The following is a 19,745-nucleotide window of genomic DNA, read 5'->3' as shown; positions in this document are numbered from 1 at the left end:
TATGGATAACTTGCTTACACAATATTATCTCTATTTCTTTTAGTGCCGTTTAAATTTGTTTTTGAAGAAACTAAGTGGTAAATATGAGTAAATCAGTGGAAAGTCAAAAGTTGACGCATTTGACGAGAAGAATGAGACATGTAATTCTGGTAGCATTGCAAAAGTTGCTAGGATTTGGTGATGTAAGAGGCCAGAAAAGACCCCTCCATATGAAAACAATTGGGATTTACAGCAGTCTCAAAGCAGAAACCCAAAATAAATGATTATTATTAATTAAAAAAAGTTAGATGGAGCAGCAATATTGATGAAAATGAGAAAAGATGGGTTTGTTGTGGGTAGTGTGAGTCCGAGAAGAAAAGCGAAGGGAGCGTGAGTGAGTTTTTGTTTTTACTTTTACCCAAACGGATAAGGCAACAGGGTTGTGATTACCATATCCACAAACAGTAACACAGACACAGTTATCGATTTTGAAAGGCATTGTATTACATGCAACTCCCCTCTCCCTCGATTATAAAACCCCACAACACTCTCGCAAACCACACAACACAAAACTAACCAACACACACTCTCTTCCAACATGGACCCTCTCTCTGCCACCAAACACAACAAGAATTTCGCCAAGCCTTCCTCCCTTAACATGGAGACTCCGCCGGCGGATCCCAGTCCCCTCCGGAAGATCATGGCTGTGGCATCCATCGCCGCAGGGGTGCAGTTCGGCTGGGCCCTGCAGCTCTCCCTCCTCACCCCCTACGTTCAGCTGCTGGGAATTCCCCACTCTTGGGCCTCCTTCATCTGGCTCTGCGGCCCAGTCTCCGGCATGCTGGTCCAGCCCATCGTCGGCTACCACAGCGACCGCTGCACTTCCCGCTTCGGCCGCCGCCGTCCCTTCATCGCCGCCGGAGCCCTGGCCGTTGCCATCGCCGTCTTTCTCATAGGCTACGCCGCCGACCTCGGCCACATTTTCGGCGACTCCCTCGCCAAGAAAGTCCGCCCACGCGCCATCGCCATCTTCGTCGTCGGCTTCTGGATCCTGGACGTCGCCAACAACATGCTCCAGGGCCCCTGCCGTGCCCTCCTCGCCGACCTCTCCGCCGGCGACCACCGAAAAACGCGCAACGCCAACTCCTTCTTCTCCTTCTTCATGGCCGTAGGCAATGTCCTGGGGTACGCCGCGGGGTCCTACAGCGGCCTCCACCACGTCTTCCCCTTCACCAAAACCAAAGCCTGCAACGTCTACTGCGCCAATCTCAAAAGCTGCTTCTTCCTCTCCATCGCGCTCCTCCTCAGTCTGGCCACCATCGCCCTCACTTACGTGAAGGAGGAACCGGTGGCGTCCGAAAAAAACAGCGCGAGCGTTGTGGAAGAAGATGGGTCCCACGGGGGCATGCCCTGTTTTGGGCAGTTATTCGGTGCGTTTCGGGAACTGAAGCGTCCCATGTGGATCCTTCTCTTGGTGACGTGTCTCAACTGGATTGCGTGGTTCCCCTTCCTTCTCTTCGACACCGACTGGATGGGCCGTGAGGTCTACGGCGGAAGCGTCGGAGAAGGAAAGGCCTACGATAGAGGCGTGCGCGCCGGTTCTTTAGGTCTCATGTTGAACTCTCTCGTCCTCGGAGCCACCTCCTTGGGCGTCGATGTCCTCGCGCGTGGAGTTGGGGGCGTCAAGAGGCTCTGGGGAATCGTCAACTTCTTGCTCGCTATCTGTTTGGCCATGACCGTTTTGGTCACCAAGATGGCCGCGCATTCTCGCCAGTACACTGACCTCCCCGGCGGCATCCACGAGCCCCTGCCTCCTCCCGCCGGCGTAAAAGCCGGCGCGTTGGCCCTCTTTTCCGTCCTCGGAATCCCTCTCGCGGTAAACCTCGTTACCTAACTTCCACTTCCTCTCACGTTTTTTCTTCACTCAATTCAATCATTTTTTCAAACCCATTGCAGCAAATTCACGAGGAAGGGTTAAAACACTCTTTTTACCTGCTTTTGTTTGTTTACTTTTTAAAAATTTAGAAGGGGGTTGGAATCTCGCCATGCATGAAGCAGTTTTTTTTTTTTTTTTTTCAAATATTTTTTGTGGGAGACACTGCAGGGAGACCTCTGGGGCCCGCCTTGTGAATACAAAACGAGGGCTATGAAATTTTTTGAAGAACTTAGCTTCTCGGGTCGACAAAATTTATTTGGACTCTACTTGGATAAAAAAATTGTTTTCTTAGCTGTTGTCTTTGTTTGAGCTGCAAAAGACAATACTCAAATTCTTTTCAAGTATTTTTTGATTGCGATTGCCGGTTTGATTGTTTACAAACTAGAAGATACCTTGGCACTCGTGACTAGTAGTAGATTAATTTTTGTTTTCAATATATACTAGTTTAAAAAGAGAAGAAATACATATATGTGATATAAGAGTTTAAAAAATAAAGTTATAAAAGCACTACTGCTTTTGTTATTATTTTAATAAACAATATACCAATAATATCATAATTTTAGTTATCCAAAGTTTGAGGTCCCTTGTTTATGCATCGTGATTGCATTTAATGCATTTAGGAATTGCGTTGTAAGTTGCAAACGAAGCGTAGCTAGCTTTCCCGTGACGCTCTTTGCACAAGGAAACTTCTTTAGTTCTCTTTATTTATCCATTGTTTTATGTTAGGAAGAGAAAAGTGGTTAATAAGAAAGAAGGTAGAAAAAGAAAGAGTGAAAGATTTGAACGCAGCGGATCCTAACAATTTTTGTCTGTGCATGTTTTCAGATTACTTACAGCATACCCTTTGCTCTGGCATCAATATTCTCCACCACCTCAGGAGCAGGCCAAGGTAAAGACGATAATCATAATCACCTAGTTAAGCAATTTGAGTGCATATATAATCAGTGAATGTTTAACGCCTTGTGTTGCATTAAAATTTCAGGATTATCTCTGGGAGTCCTCAATCTTGCAATCGTCGTACCACAGGTTTCAATTAATTCATTTCATCTTACTCTCCACTCAATTACTCCATTGTGTTGTGAATTACTGTTACTAACTATTTGCACGTGTATGTGTATAGATGGTGGTGTCTGTGATCAGTGGACAATGGGATAAACTATTTGGCGGCGGTAACTTGCCGGCGTTTGTATTGGGTGCGGTGGCGGCTGCGGCCAGTGGCATTCTATCCGTAATCCTGCTGCCATCTCCACCGCCGGATCTGGCGAAAGCTGCAACCGCAGCAGGGGAGGGTTCCATTAATGAGTCGATGATGTTCGTGTTTTTGTCGAAAAAGGAGGACGTACGGTTTTTTTTTTTTGTTTGAAGCCGTCAGTATAAGGCTTTTTAGGTCCCAAAAAATGCATGCTACAATTGGCGCTGTGATGTGGTGGCATGAATGACTAATAACAGTCATTTTAATTGTAAAGCTTGATGAGGTGGGTGTACATAACCCTGTCCTAATTTATATGGTAGTTGGTAACTGTGGGTTGTGAGGGGAATGTAGTGATTCCAGGCTACACCACTTTCCTCTTCCCCCACTTACCTTTCCATTCTCTTCTTCTCCACTCCACCCATTACTATAATAATAACATTCTCTCTTATCTCCATCATAACCCAAAGGGATCACTTCTCCTCTCTCTTTTCTCCTTAAATTTTACGCTCAAAACTTAAGATCTATTATCACTTAATTAATTTGGCCCATCTCAGTTATCCATGGATAAAAAATTCTTGGGAAATGGTTAACTCGCAGGCTTCTTGATTACCAAATATGGGATAAGCTTGTGAAAGTAAATTGTGGAGGCAAACATTCTAACTTAGTCTGTAAATATACTTATTTTCCAAAATGTTGTGGTTTTGGCATTTTGAGAACACATCTACCTGTCTCACCAGAAATTATTACTTTGATTACAACATGGAGTTCATGAGAATCACTGCCATGTTTTTTAGTTGGGGGGACGTAGCAAGGGACCAACCACCACCACATTAATTTTGTTCTACCACCAGCAGCGATCAAGTTGCTAAATTAGGTGCGATGATCGGTGAGAATAAAAAAAATTGTTAACGAAGCAAGACCGAAAATAAAGGTTTCTACTTCCATCTCACGGCAGTGATGATGCCTGAACTTGACAGAACAAGAGAGATTAACAAATATTACTTCCACATCGTAATTGATGTTGTTGGTTCGAGGACTTCACTCATTGTGCTGCTGAGATCACTCACTCCAACTTCCGTAAACTCGTTGCTTATATTTTTCAATCGTCACTTTCTATTTATGAAACTCAGCCAAGTTCCGTATCATCACTTTCCAGCATTCCATAAATGAAATTTACTTTACTGATTTCTATAAGTTCAAATATTGAATTTTTATTTTTTATTACTTCAAACTAGAAAGCCAATGCATGAAACTTATCCAGAAATTAAGATATACATATTTTTTCACCATCCTCGTTTGCTTCACGTTTTCTCCTTTTGTCTACTCCTTTTCGGTTAAAATAGTTCCATGACATGATTTTCAATTCACCTCCCTAAAGAAAAATTAATGATACTGGTCTTCACGCATACTTTGTGAAAACTAACGCTCTCTGCCAAATTAAGCTAATAATTCAGTTCAATGAAGATATACCAACACTAATAAACTAATATTACATCTTCCGACAATTCGATCCTAATTTAATTCAAAATCTGAAGTTCACATCTGTTTTAGTGGCTATTATTTTCATAATTCTCTCTTTTACTATAATAATAATAGTTACGAATTCGTTTAACATATCAAGTTGGAATTCACCATCTTCTAACTCTTTTAAAATGTAATACCAGCTTAGTAGTCTCATTCACTCTGGTCGATTTCGTGGCATTAACCATCGTCCAATAATTTAACTTTAAAACTATATATCCATGGATGTAATATTGGAATAAGACACTTGTACCGAAAAGATAAAAAGTAGAAGATAAAATATTTTATATAACATTAATTGGTTTTTAAGTCTAAATAAATAGGATCTTATACAATATGTCAAATATTTAAATAATGCAGTTTATTACAACCACATATCTGCCAAAAGAGCCAGCGTGACAACCTTGTGGTCCCAAAAGTTACCGTAGTGATTTTATTTCAAACATAAAAGTGATAAAGTATAAGTAAGTTGAAAAGTTAATGATTTTGTTAGAAATGAAAGTCAAAAAAGTGAAAAACGAATAGATATTTCTCTCTTTTTTTTTTTTTTTGTTATAAAACTAATATCACACAGAAAAGGAAGCAGCTATGTATGTGTCTTGAAACTTCTCATTGTCCTATCCTTGTGAATTGCAAAAGTGTAGATTGTCACACTTGATTTATATAACTATTGTGAATGAACTACCAAATTAAGGTGAACCCCCCACAATGGCATCTGATTCCATTTTCAACTCTTCTTTGTTGCTCAATTTCTTCCACCCCTCCTTTTCCAATAAGTATCCCCTTCATTGGTTTATGGTAAAGAAATATTATTCAATTTTATTAATTTTGAGAAAATTTGTAATGAATTAGTATATTTTTTGGATTAAATATATTTTTTATTCATTAACTTTCAGTTAAAATTGGAATAAGTCTCTCTTCGATTTGAAACTTTGGCTCAGTTTAGTCTTTCAACTTTAGACCTAAGTGGATTTACCCATTTTAACTAATTTTTCTTAAGTTTATTTGACGTTTCAAATATCGTTCATGATAGTATTTGAGTTGTTTACACCGTTTAACATATTTTTACTTAAATGTTATCTAAGAAACTATCATAAAACGTGTTCGAAACGTTAAATAAACTTAACAAAAATGTTGGTTAAAATGACTAAATTTATGCAGTTCTAAAGTTAAGGAACTAAATTGCATCAAAGTTTCAAAAAGGGACTAATTCCAATTTTTACTAAAAGTTAAGGGATAAAAAACATATTTAACATTTTTTTTTTATCTCAACCAAATAGGCTATCATTGTAAACCACAATTTTATATTTAACCTTTTTACACTAGTATGCTAGTCAAACATTATATTATTTATTCTTTTAATTTAAGTAGAATTAGATACGCATATATTATTCTTTTCATTTGTAACTGAACAAGAAGTTATTGATATGCCTTCTCAACCATAAATAAAGATGTCAATTAGCAAAGGAGCCTATTGTTTCTAGTTCCAAGTTTATTGTTTTGTCTGGGCCATGTTTTCTTCCAGTGTTTTTCTTTACCATCCATGTAGGCTTATTATCTAGGATTTTTCTTTCTGCACTCCATAACATAAAAAATAGCCACATATTCCTGTTATAATATTTTATAATCAATTTGAAATATGTAAGTTAAGAGACTTCCATCCAAAATATTTTTATTATATAATCTAAAATTATATTCCACATTATAATCATAGAAAAAGAATTTTGACAAAATTTTAACAATGTCTATATGGCAGCACTCAATTGGGTTAATATTTTATTCATAAATAAGTTATCATGGCTTGGAAGGAGAAGAGAAAAGTTTGGTAGAAATTACGTCAAAATTTGTTAACAAAAGCTTTGTGAAAGTATCAAAATCTTTTAAAATTATATTTTAGGTTATATAAATTAAAATATGTAATAACAACAAACCATTTATATTATGAGTGAGCAAAAGAGAATACCGGAACGGAGAAAGAAATGGACTTATCCATTGTACCCAAATTAAAGAGAATTTTAATTTTATCCTTTTTGGATTGTAAAATTTAGAAGTAAAAAAATATTTTTAGACTCTGTAATCTAAAATTTTAGAAAGTTGTTTTTTTTAGGAGACTGTAAGCTTGAATAATTTGTATTATATGGAAGACAAATGACTTAATTCGAACTTTTTTTTTTCTTAATATTTTTGGTTTTCTGACTTTTAAATTATGTAATTTAAAAGTTGTTTTTAGTTTTCAGATTATACAATCTGAAAATTATTTTTAGCTTTCAAATTATATAATTTAAAGAATTTTTGAATTATACAATCTAAAATTTAATTGTTACTTTCTGATTATACAATTCGAAAATGATAAAATAGAAATTTCTTTAAAATGGAGTGCGAATAAAAGATATGGAGGTACAGAAGAAACAGCCTCGTATGCGTTACATTTCTTATCAAAATATTTAATTAGTTACCATATCAAATGATTTAAAAAAGTAACGTTTTTCAGTTTGTGAAAGTTAATTTTGTATCTCTTGTACTAGAATATTTATGTAAAATACTTGGCTTAACATTGCTCTTAAAAATTATTGCGTGTTTATTTTTAAAAGGCAAACCGATCAGAAGAAACCCACTTTTCCAATTTTAAATGACCAAAAAACTAAGATATTCTTTTGGTAAAGTACAAAACTTCTGAGAATTTAATAATAAATAATAATAACAGTGTCACTTTGAAAGAGATTTCTCCTATATCAATTCACACGGAGGTCATGGATAAATCCATTTCACCCATTTCTGAATGTGCAAGTTAAAATGTAAAATCCAACCAGACCTACTAAAAGGACGAAACGAGTTTGAAAAGTAGTATAATACTATTACCACAACGACTGAAAAATTCACCAAACCTATTCATAGGATTCATAGAAACGTGAGACTTAAGACGAAGAAGAAGAAACAACTGATATGTGATCGTTTACTTCGACCCAGTCATTCTCATGTCTTCTCTCTCTCCAAAAGAGGGATAGAACCACCATGCCAGTTCCTCCCAAACCCATCAACACCTTCACCATAACTATCATGCTCACCTTCACCTTTTTCCTCCTCTTCTTCTCCGGCTTCCTCCAATTCCCCTCCGCCGCCACCTCTTTCCCTCCCGTCACCCGCTCCATCTCGCCGCAGCCTGCTCAACCCTTCACTGATCTGGTGGGGGCCTTCAGGAAATGGGACTCGCAAGTGGGTTGCGCACGCTTCAAAGAGAAACCAAACGGGGTGCCCTTAAACCAGTCAAAGGTCGCATCTTTGCAGGAGATTGGAAACTGTGCGGGGTTGAAACTGAACCATGTCAGTGTCTTGGTTAAAGGGTGGACTTGGATTCCTGATAACTTGGATAACTTGTATTCGTGCACTTGTGGGTTGAGCTGCTTGTGGTCCAAATCGCCTGTTCTCGCCGACAAGCCTGATGCCTTGCTGTTTGAAACGACCACGCCTCCGGTTCAGGTGGGTTTCTCCTTCTAATGGTTGTTTGGAATGGGTGTGAGTGCAAGTGGATGTACTAGTTTCGTTTGCAAACATTTTTTATTGGAAAACGATAAATGTACTAAGGAAATGAATGATGTTTTATCTGGGTGATAATACCCTGCCATTGCTGAGAGGTCGATTTATGATCCTTGCTTTGTGGTTGTCTCTTTTGAAGCTTGGTTGTCATTTATTATTTTTTTATGAGTGGATCAATAGATAGGGATAATTTCCTACGATCTATCTTGGATTGCTGTTGAAGATTGGATCTTGGAATAGATCTACACATTTGGTGTGTTACAATGCTTACATACAAGGACATGTTAACAATTCACGACTGAATTTTCTAGCTTCGCAAGCCGCATTGAGTGTCACTTAAATTGATCTGATTTTTGGTAGTTATGAGAACATATGAGGAACATTGTTTCATTCTTATTAATCAGAGGAAGTGATTATATTACAATTACAACTCATTATGATTTGAGATTTATTGCCTTGGTGTCTGGTGTAAGAGTGGAAGTCACGGGAAGCTGTGAAAGCAATAACGATATTTATCCTTTTCAGCAGATACTAAATCCATGTCTTGGACTTTTTCTTCCCATTTTAATCTTTGGTCAATAACTTGGATGAAATAACATTGCAATTTGAAAGGTTCTTTCCTTAGTCGTGCCTTCGCATCGCACCTTGAAATAACTTGGTGTTAGAATACGAAGTCTGACGCTATGCAATGAAAATCTAAGACTGAGAATCTAAGATTAATGAGAACACATATCCCAATTATGTTCACTGTTCAATTCTATCACAAATAAACTCTACCCTACTTTGAAACAAACAAGTCTTTCTGTTATCAGATTTTCTAGGCAGGGTTATATGGAAGTTTGACGTGGTTCTTGTATGTAGATTAGGTTAAGAGATCTTGAATTTGAAATTTTGTGTGAAACATCAAAAACTATGTTGAAGTCACTTTTTGTTGAACTTAAGCTATAGACATCTGGCAAAATGATTTCCTGGCAAGAACAATTTGCTAGTGTAGGATATGAGGACATCATTTATTCATCATGATTTGGTGTAGTTGTTCAAGAAAATTTCCTAATTGTTTGCTGTGTTGGAATACACTTTATTTGGGAATGTTGGATAGAGGTAAAAGCAGCTAATAATAGCAAAACAGCTCCTTTTCTTCTATACAAAACGGCTACATTTTCTTTTTGTTCCTTTGTGTCTCTACCATTCAGGGGTTAATAATAGCAAGAAGAAGTTCTTCTTGATTCCTTGTACAACTTAACTCACTGCAACTATAGTTGATGGAAAATTCTTTTTGTGATTATATATTTCCTTTAATCAATTTGGGCTGTGGCTGGTTCCATTTTTCTTCAATATTTTTAACTGAGCTTGGTTTTAACTTATAGTTCTATTGTTCTGTTCTCAGGGATCAGATTCAAGTAAGTCAACAACTAAAATGCCTTTTGGTTGAGTTGTTTTAAAAGTATTCTAACTCATGAAACGTGATCCCTCCGTCTCAAAATACAAAATATAAACAAATTATAATATACACGAAACCACGCACAATTTATTTGGTGGTATCATGGTATGTATGTGATAATTATCTACACAGCCATATATAAATGAAGTCATGTATTCCTTTGACTCTTTAGGTGTTTAAAATCTGGTTAAAACATGGTTAAAGTTTCAACTATCTGTTCTGAGTTCTTAGCTTTATACATTGTCTTTGTGGAAGATCTTAATAAGAACTTATTTAAGCAGTTCAAAACATATAATTTGATATTGCATATTGCTTACTTGTTACGGTTTCTCTTTGTACTTCAGAGACACACAGGAGAACCGCTTCGTGTATATATGGATCTTGAAGCTGGTAGAAGAAGATCAGGTCAAGAAGATATATATATTAGTTATCATGCTGAAGATGATGTACAATCAACCTATGCCGGTGCACTCTTTCACAGTGGTCGAAACTATCACGTCTCCAGTGATAAAAACAGAGTAAGTAATTGATCAAGAACACATTATTCAATGACAGATAACAAAAGAGTGATTCATAGCAACCTAACCTCATTTATCATTTGTAGGATATACTTGTTTATTGGTCTTCATCACGTTGTCTTTCTCAAAGGAACGAACTTGCCAAGAAACTCCTGAACTTACTGCCGCATCATTCATTTGGCAAGTGCCTAAATAATGTTGGTGGTCTAGACGCTGCTCTTTCTCTTTATCCCGAATGTGCAAACGATGCCAATGTTACCCCAAAATGGTGGGATCATTTACATTGTGCCATGTCTCACTACAAGTTTGTTCTTGCCATTGAGAACACTTTTACTGAGAGTTATGTAACAGAGAAGTTATTCTATGCCTTGGACTCTGGTGCAGTTCCAATCTATTTTGGTGCACCAAATGTGATGGATTTCGTTCCTCCACATTCAATCATAGATGGTAGAAAATTCAAGTCATTGGAAGAGTTGGCCTCGTATGTGAAGGCAGTTGCTAACGACCCAGTAGCCTATGCAGAATACCATGCATGGAGAAGGTGCGGTGTGTTGGGAAACTATGGAAAAACCCGAGCCATGAGCCTTGACACATTGCCATGCCGGTTATGTGAGGCTGTTAGCAGAAGAGGTGGAAGAAATGCAAGAAGATAGGTTAAGATTTTGGCTCTGCTTCAGAGAAATAGATACATTGGATTTAGGCTTGTTACTTGTATAGAGGCACATTGCTTGTTTGTCTGAGCTAAGTAACATTGAACTATAAAGGAAACAAATTCAGATAGGCTTAGCACACATGATGATGAAAAATAGTATGAATTACATTCCGCTTTGATTAGGTTAATTTATGAACTGATTTTAAAAATAATATATATATATATATATATATATATATATATATATATATATATATATATATGTAAATTGATTAGGTTAATATATTAGAAAAAAACAATGAAAGTATTAAGTTGCAAATAGAAATTATAAATATAATGGAGGAAAAAAGAGAGAAATATGCAACCGTTTTATACAAAATATTTCAAAATAACAGTTATTTCTAACAATCAGTTAATAATTATATCTTTTAAAAATCAGTTAATAATTATATTATTTTTGAAATCAGTTAATAAATGAGAATAAAAATATGTACAGAGAAGTCTCTTATATATCAGTATGGCTATAAAAATAAATATATTTTTTAAAATTTCATTTACAAAACAATCGACAATTTTGTTTTAAAACCAAAAAAAAAAAGAAAACGATAACCTTTAAAATAATTTTAGAAAAAGAAAAGAACAGAGATAGAAGCGGAAGAGGTGACGTGGATGGAGTGACATGACAATGAAGATAGTTGAAAAAGGGTGAAGAATCTACCCGAACGCATGGCATTATATAAGACTGGGTAGCGAATGTGAATTGCTTTCAGAGTATTTAAACATAAGAAAGCCCATTTGATGAGAGTGGCTTTGAAAAGTGCCACAAGGTTTCTTGTGGCGCATCCCGTATCCGATTTGAGTGTGAGGGGTTTTTCACTCTCACAGTCGCATAAATTAACTTCAACCGTTGTTCTTCCTCTCCACTCTCACCGTCCCGCCAAAACCCTCGTTCGAATCGCCACGCCTTCGTTTCGGAGTTGCGGTTGCGCACCAATGTCTACGGTTCAGGTTCGTGACAGAATTGACCTCTCTGATACCGAGAGAAGCATCTTCGATAGGCTTCTCGCCACTCTTCGCCACTTCCACCTCCAAACTCAGCTCCGAGTCGCCGGTGGCTGGGTTCGCGACAAGGTCACACACTTATTAATTTTTAGCCCTAATTCCTTCCTTGTTATTCTTTTTGTCCTCTTTTGATTTGTTCTGTTCTGCAGCTTCTGGGAAAAGAGTGCTATGACATCGATATCGCTCTGGACGATATGATGGGAACTGAGTTTGTGGACAAGGTTAGGGAGTACTTGTTGTCCATCGGCGAAGATGCACAGGGAGTTTGTGTCATTGAGAGGTATTTTTTTTAGTTTATTTTTCCTTTTGTGTTTTCTTTACGGGTCTTGTTGCTGAACAGGGTTGTAATTGTCAAATACTAACTACTAACTGCGTGTTCAATACTCGTTACTGAAGATTATACGGATGAATTGTGAACTGAAATGAAGTAATGACGTGTTTATATATTGTATTAGATAATTGAGGTCTAATTCGAGGAAATCACTGCACGGTTTTCAATTTTTTTTTCTTCCAAACTATTTCGCAGTATGCATAATTAATTTAGTCCTAACATTGTAAGTGAGAAAGTTGAGTTTAATGTTCAGATTTTTAATTTATTGTGTATGGATGTGATTAACTGGAGGACAAGTCAGGAAGCAACTTTACACATTTTTTGTGCAAGTTTGGCAACTTCTCTCTCTCTCTCTCTCTCTCTCTCTCTCTCTCTCTCTCTGTGTATAGGTGTTTACTTTTAGTTGCCTTTTTTTGTAAAGCTTTATTTATTATTATCCTTTCTTTTTGCAGCAATCCTGACCAGTCCAAACATTTGGAAACAGCCAGGATGCGTTTGTTTGATATGTGGATTGATTTTGTTAACCTACGTAGTGAAGAATACACTGAGAATAGCCGCATTCCTTCTAAGGTATATAATTGCCCGGTCTTTTGTTTGGAAACAAATTTATCTGTTCTGCTGTGGTTGCATATTTGCATTTTTTTTTTTTGTTTTTTTTCTAAATTTCTTTATTAATTTTTTCTTTGGTTCAGTTTGGTCATTTAAAAGAGACATTTTTCCAATTTCTTTTAAGTTGGAATCGCATTCATGCATTCTCATAATTAGTTAAATTGCTTTAGAAAGTAGACAAATGATTATTGTTAAGGTACAATTAATCTATATGTTGCACTTCTGTTGATATTTAAGAAAATTTTATGGTAAGATGAACATGTATTTGCCATTTGGAGTGTTTGGTTGCCCTTTCCATATCCTTGTCAAATTCAACGGAATAAAGAATGCTTCATGTCTAACAGCAAAGATTTGGAACAGCAGAAGAGGATGCATATAGGAGAGATTTGACAATTAACAGGTATTTCTATGCACTTTTTTAATAAAACCTATCATTAGATAAAACAGAGAAAGAAGTACAAAACTGGGAGAAATTAAAAAAATAAAAATCTGCTTAACTTTTGATCATTTGTGTCTGTATAATGAAACAGTTAATAATTATGCTGGTAAACTTTTTTTTTTCTATATGTTGGTTTGAGTTTTCTTGTCCTTTTGTACTCATTTTACAAGATAGTTTCATTAATTGATTCAGTTGTGCATGGCAGCTTATTCTACAATATCAACACTGACTCAGTTGAAGATTTCACTAAGAGAGGTTAGAATGGATCTTTACTGAACAAGGATTTTGTGAGCTGCTTTTTTGCCCATCTAATAATCTGTTTGACACTTTGCAGGGATCCTGGATCTTAAGTCTGGAAAGATTGTGACACCTTTACCTCCAAAAGCCACATTTCTTGATGACCCATTGCGAGTTCTTCGAGCCATTAGATTTGGTATTTTCTAATTTTCATGATCAATTTAATTTTGTATACCCTCTGAATCTTTTTTCCCTTGCTTTTTGGAAGTTAGAACTTGTTCTCCTGTTATATTGAAGAGACATTTTCATTACTTTTAGGTGCTAGATTTGAATTTACCCTAGATGAAGATCTGAAAGTAGCTGCTGCATGTGACGATGTGAAAGATGCTCTGGCTGCTAAAATTAGCAGAGAGCGCATTGGAACAGAGGTATGTTCTAACTCTTATTTACTCTTGTGTAATTACGTACCTTAGAATGTTATTTTAAAATCTGGAACGCTATTGGTGCTTCATATTATAAGGATGTACTTTTTATTTTTTGTCAGAATTGAAAATATTGCCATTCATTCTCTTTGGTCTATCTCTGTGTTTGTAGATTGATCTTATGATATCCGGAAATCAGCCTGTCAAAGCAATGACTTACATTTGTGATCTGACACTATTTTGGATTGTATTCAGTCTTCCTCCTGAATTTGAACCTGCTATTCCAGATGGATGTAAAAGGTATTGTTTGTAGATAGATTCAAAAAATTGTCTTGCGGGTTGAAAGTGCATAATGATTGCAAATCCATTAAATAATGACTATTTGATTTACATCTTATGTACAGATTAAGAATTGGCTTGATATTGTTACCCCTTTGTCAGAAAACAAAGAAGCAGTTTATAGAAAGATAAGAATCATCGATATTTGTGATGAATTTCACAATTGAAACAGTATACCTTTTGAGATGTGCACAAGTGTATCTACAGTTACGCACGCACTGAAGATATAATTATTTTTTCTTTTTTCTGTCCAACTAGTTATTGAATCCTCACGTATAATATGGATATTTCTATTTAGCCAATATATATAAAAAGGCTTGGGCAGACCTCACTTCATGAGATAGCTATGGCTACTTGGCCCCAAGGGCTGCAGGTTCCCCAATGCAATATGTAAATAAATCTTCCATTAGAAGAAATTTCCAGAGAGGGTAACAGACTAACCATCAAATTAACTCTTCAGAAAAAGATATAAAGGAAATGACAATGTAATGCAAATGTGAATGCACATGCTAAACATAAAGTGAATATCTCTGGTACTGTCCAATCCTGGTGTGAGGGGGGGTGAGGGGGGCGGTCTCCGAGATCTTATGTCAACTATAAATGTGGCTAAAATAAAGCTTATTAAAGCTCGGGTAATCTTGACCTCATGAGCAAGCTTTTGGGGGTTGACTTCAGCCCAGTAAGAGTATTGTGATTTTTATGATGCCATTAATCTTGTTAGGAAAACCTTGTTGAGCTTAGCTAGTATTGGCAATATACAACTAATAGTTGACCTAATTATTTGTATGAAGTAAGTGACTCTGGGTATATTATGTATTATATAGACCGTATATCAATTTGGTATTATTATTGGGAACATACTTTCTCTCATTTCTTTCTTCTCAATGTAAACCTTTTATAATTATGCTTTTTTTTTTACTATTCTCTTGCGTGATATTTCAGTGGTCATGCTGATCAATCATTTTTTAAATTTTTTCCAGGCTTTGCATTTCTTGCTTGGATACTGCTTGGAACCTTGTCGATTTACTTGGAGAGTCAACTTTCACTGTAAGTAATAAATGGAAGAGTGATCTTTGCCTTTTATTCTTTTGTTCCATTTATTTTTTTTGTAGTCAGAGTTGCATGGCTATTCCTGTATAACTTTGTGTTTGTTTAGCAGTGTACTACCTCTAGACTCAAATATAAGCAAAATTAATCATTTTCACTTTGATTAAGAAGAATAAAAGTTGGGTTAGTTTAATATTCTTGTTTAATAAGATAAAGAGGTACTTTTCTAAACTACCCTCCTTTGTATTTATTGAGAAGGATGTTTAGATTTAAAGATAACGGTAATTTTTAATAGTAGTATTCAATAGGACTTAGGGAGTTGATTTTTTTATTTTTAAGCTCACCTAACATTTACTTTTGTCTGTGAGTCCAGAGGAAGTATCTGATATGCTGATACACGTTTTCTCTGTATTTTAGGCTGAACAAAAAAGGTTAGCACTTTGTGCTGCTTTGTTTCTCCCTCTTAGAGATACCACTTACAGAGAAAAGAAAGCAAAGAAGGTACATACCCATTAATTTTTCTATATGCTAGTACTATTTGTGATTTGTCAATATTAAGCTGCAAGTATTTATGAGCTCTGGGATTTCAATTTGGTAGTTGAAACATCTAGGACAATATCTTGTGGTTTTGTATGCCAGTTATCAAAGGTTAATGGAAGAGTTGTTTGTATGCCATCTGTCCCAACTTCCAAACAGTTGGCAGACATTCTAACCAGTTGACTGTTTTAGCCTGATTCTGAATTTCTTGTAAGCAAGTCGAGGGGGAAGGTTGAGGAAGTTGTTAGGATATTTCAGAATAAATGAATCCTAGAACCCTTACAATAGATAAGATTAGTTTTTTTAGTGATTTTATCATTGTCTTTTCTGTTTAGTTGTTCCTGATATACCTTTATATTTTTTTATTTAATTTGAATTGTAGTCTGACTGGTTTGAAAATCTCAAACTAACTCTCCCTATAAATCAAAATCTCTGTAAATCTGAATGAACATGAAATAAAATTATCTTTCTTCTTCTAAACTAGAAAATAAGACAATATTGTGTTAGTGCCTGCATTACAGTTTGCAGGCACTTCTAACTTGAAAAAACATTTAAAAATAATTGTTTGAGTTGAGTTTAGCCAGTCAAGCCTTGATCTAAAATTTAGTTATTGTGTTGGAGCTCCTCAACTTGGACAATGTCTTGCACTGTTGTCTCAACTCCTCATCTTTTGGAGGGTGGAGACTAATATATCAGTTGCATCTGATCATTGTACCATGTGTCTATTCTTGCGATTGTATTTCAAATAAAATGTTGCTTCATAGCCTAATATTGGATTCTAAATTATAGGTTCCTGTTGTCAATCATATTATCCGGGAGTCACTTAAACGAAAAGCTAAGGATGCGGAAATGGTCAGCTTTCATTCCTTTTAGCCTTCTTAAGATCCAAAGATGCATTATAACTTTTATAATTTAAATTATTTTTTGTATTTATTGACTCTTGTTGATAATTTGTATTTATTTGCATTTGTTCCTCAAAATATAGGTGCTTAACTTACACCAAGCATCACATAAATTCTTGTCGTTGTTCCCTTGTCTTACATCTGGTGAGGATGACCAAGTTGTCGATCATGATTGGATGGGAGACTTGGTTGATGTCCCTGTCTATTCTAGAGTCAGGGTACTGACAGGTATAGTTTTCTTGCTGTGCTACCAACCAAGGTTTTTCGTCTGCGGTATGCTGTTTTTTGGATTGTTAGAAATCTAGTATAAAAGCTCTTATGGTCCTTTACCTACCAGCTTAAGTGTTTTGGAATTGTTTGTCCATGACATGACATGGTAATCAGAGTGAACCTCTATGACCAAATGGTCTAGATTTTAATATTTGCCTTTCCCATTCTTCTAGTAAAAGAGTTGTCATTGTTCATAGTTGTTTAATGACAAGTAGCTATTGTTGTCATTAATCTTCATTTATAGTCTTTTCATGCTTACAGTGTGCTGCAGACTAGTTTTTCATGTTTCCGTATGCTGAAGTTTCAATTTTACTATTGGCTTTGCAGTAGAAAGTAGCTAAAGCCTACAACCCATATTTCCTTATATTTATTTTGCAGTCATACTTCTGTACCTTTTTTAGACACGAAAAGTTTTAAATTGTGTCAATAAAAGAAGGAAATAGAAGATTAGGGTTTTCCTTAAAATATCATGGCTGAGTTCAGTGTTGTGATTTTGCATTGTGATTCTTGCCTGCTCTTCCATGTGTTTGTATAGGAAATTAATGTAAGCTATTGTGCTTTATGAATTGTATTTATATAGCTGAACTTTTAATATTTTATTCATTTAGGGTTTCTCTTAAGAGAGCTTAAAGATTTTTGGCGAGTTGCACTGTTGATATCCACTATACTACATCCTATTGACATTGAAGATGGGCCCTCGCAGCTGGACAGAAGAAGAGATCTGTTTAATACTGTGGAGAATGCTATAACCAAACTCGGTGAACATTTTGCTCTTTTGTCTATTTTGTGATGTCTTCAATTTTTAGTTTTTTTCAGTACCTTCTTTTTCTTGTGCTTTATATCTTTCGAAGAAGTCAAATACTTGTTTTCTCAACTATATTCATAAAAAATATCCTGTCATTGTAGAGCATTTGAATTCCATTTTTGTATCATATCTAAACTAGTCAATGTATTCTTTTTATCTGAATAGTTGAGTGTTCATTTGTGTAAATGATCCTTTTCTTATTTTTCCTTTGGATTTGGAATTTGGAAGCTTTCTTCTAGCGTAGCACTTGCCCTGATGCTGCAGGCTTGCAGCAGTTTGAACTAGTGACTGTCTGTTTCAATGAGAATGCCAATGATACTATATTGTGGTAGAAAGTATAGTTTTCGCTAGAAAATTATAAATAAAGAAAAGCTAGGGTAATAGGGGAAAAAAGACAATAACTATTTGCATCCCATGTCCCACGATAGAGTGTGTTTGACGAGAGGTGTGTATATTTGTATGCTGGATACTCAAGTAGTTTTCTATGCCTCAAATTACTGTTTTTAATTAACACATTTTCGTGGATAGCAGGCCTTGAGAGGGTATGGGACGTAAAACAATTGATCAATGGCAAAGATGTCATGAATAACTTAGGGCTTAAAGGAGGGCCTCTTGTAAAGGAGTCGGTAAGTCATTTGTTTGGCTTAATGCATTTTCACTCACTGCCATGAAATTTGAGGTTTTCATTTTCACTTGCAGCTGGATAAAGCAATGGCTTGGCAACTTGCCCATCCATCTGGAACCGCAGAGGATTGCATTGAATGGTTGAGAGAAACCAATTCTAAGCGTGTTAAGTTGCAGTGAGATTGATTGCCTTGAGCGATTGTTTATTCTCTCATTGTTTTGAATTGAGAGAAGCTGCATTCGCTGAAGGAAACTTAGCCAGCTGGCTGGGTGACTTGAGATGATGCAAGGAATACTTCAAACATTCTTTCCTTGAGGTCGCTATGCCACTCGTAACTTTTATAAAGTCTGAAGCAGTTCCTGCTGACTTTTGGGATTTAAATTTACACCCTGGTAAAATGTAATTATTATTTTTTCCGTAACTGCTAGAATTGGTGAAAATATCATAGCCTTGTTTTGGTAGCATGTATCTTGTTCCGTGGTATTTATATTCCTATCAGGAGTCAAGTAACCATTGTATCGTGATAACACTAACCCGAAAGGCTTCATTTTTGATAGAACATAATCACCCACTTTAAGTGCGCAATCATTTGAATGACGTAAGTTACTTTGGTGGTGGATGAATATTGATGGCTGTGGCGGAGGGAAGAATGGAGTGGAAGGAAAAGTTATTTCATTTTTCTTATTTATAAAAGTTATAAAAACAGGAATTAAACATGGGTCATACATTTTTTTATTTCATTCTATTGTTTGTTTAATATTGATTTTCTTCTCTTCCAATTAGGAGTGTATATCATATAACAAATACAATTCTTTTACTTGTTTATATTTGCAAATTCTATCCTGATAAATGACCCTTTAAGGGTAATGTATTAAAATAAATATTGTTTATTTCAGTTAATTCTGATCTGTCCTCTTTTCAGATGATAGAATGAAATTATTCTATGAACATTTACACTGGTGTCCTAAAATTTTGCACTTAATCTAACTCCGATGTGATGTAAGATAACTTAAGGATCATTTCCGTTAAGAATGAAACTTGAAGAATAAGAATATGATTTCTATTTTTATTTTCTCCGTCACATCTTCTTCTCTTATAAATCTTTGTTATTCTTATATTTGCAAGACATGGATCAGTTTTGTTGAACTAAAGACAAATCTTATGTTTTCTAAGAATCAATAGATGTGTTATATCTATCCAGTATTGGTATCATAATTTTCTCCTTGAATTTGGAATATTGAAAATCCCTTTTCAACAAGCTTATCTTATGTAATTCAATATCAAATGTTAACAATAACTGAATATTCAAAATGTAATTCAATATATTTTTAAAATTGAACTAATATT

The 19,745-nt window shown here is 35.6% G+C and overlaps 3 protein-coding genes across 3 annotated transcripts; all 3 read left to right on the top strand.

Annotated features, from left to right (window-relative positions):
- Positions 1 to 520: 520 nt before the first annotated feature.
- On the top strand, positions 521 to 3,567 carry LOC114191892 (sucrose transport protein-like). Its single transcript, XM_028081338.1, has 4 exons — positions 521 to 1,855; positions 2,741 to 2,804; positions 2,898 to 2,941; positions 3,036 to 3,567. The coding sequence occupies exons 1-4, from the start codon at positions 578 to 580 to the stop codon at positions 3,276 to 3,278; spliced, it is 1,629 nt and encodes a 542-aa protein (XP_027937139.1). The 5' UTR covers positions 521 to 577; the 3' UTR covers positions 3,279 to 3,567.
- Positions 3,568 to 7,455: 3,888 nt separating this feature from the next.
- Positions 7,456 to 10,961, top strand: LOC114192745 (alpha-(1,4)-fucosyltransferase). The gene is made up of 3 exons (XM_028082542.1): positions 7,456 to 8,105; positions 9,948 to 10,121; positions 10,208 to 10,961. Exons 1-3 carry the CDS (start codon positions 7,641 to 7,643, stop codon positions 10,772 to 10,774), a joined length of 1,206 nt encoding a protein of 401 aa, XP_027938343.1. The 5' UTR covers positions 7,456 to 7,640; the 3' UTR covers positions 10,775 to 10,961.
- Positions 10,962 to 11,512: 551 nt separating this feature from the next.
- On the top strand, positions 11,513 to 19,121 carry LOC114192798 (putative CCA tRNA nucleotidyltransferase 2). Its single transcript, XM_028082616.1, has 15 exons — positions 11,513 to 11,904; positions 11,985 to 12,115; positions 12,619 to 12,736; positions 13,120 to 13,175; positions 13,420 to 13,469; positions 13,549 to 13,647; positions 13,770 to 13,879; positions 14,046 to 14,173; positions 15,193 to 15,259; positions 15,677 to 15,760; positions 16,586 to 16,648; positions 16,782 to 16,926; positions 17,577 to 17,726; positions 18,305 to 18,399; positions 18,473 to 19,121. The coding sequence occupies exons 1-15, from the start codon at positions 11,572 to 11,574 to the stop codon at positions 18,575 to 18,577; spliced, it is 1,734 nt and encodes a 577-aa protein (XP_027938417.1). The 5' UTR covers positions 11,513 to 11,571; the 3' UTR covers positions 18,578 to 19,121.
- The last annotated feature ends 624 nt before the right edge of the window (positions 19,122 to 19,745 follow it).

This window comes from Vigna unguiculata, chromosome 7 (genome assembly GCF_004118075.2).
Source record: "Vigna unguiculata cultivar IT97K-499-35 chromosome 7, ASM411807v1, whole genome shotgun sequence".
NCBI classification, from domain to species: Eukaryota; Viridiplantae; Streptophyta; class Magnoliopsida; order Fabales; family Fabaceae; genus Vigna; species Vigna unguiculata.
Note: the sequence above shows the minus strand (reverse complement) of the source record. Positions and strands in the feature narration are given on the sequence as shown.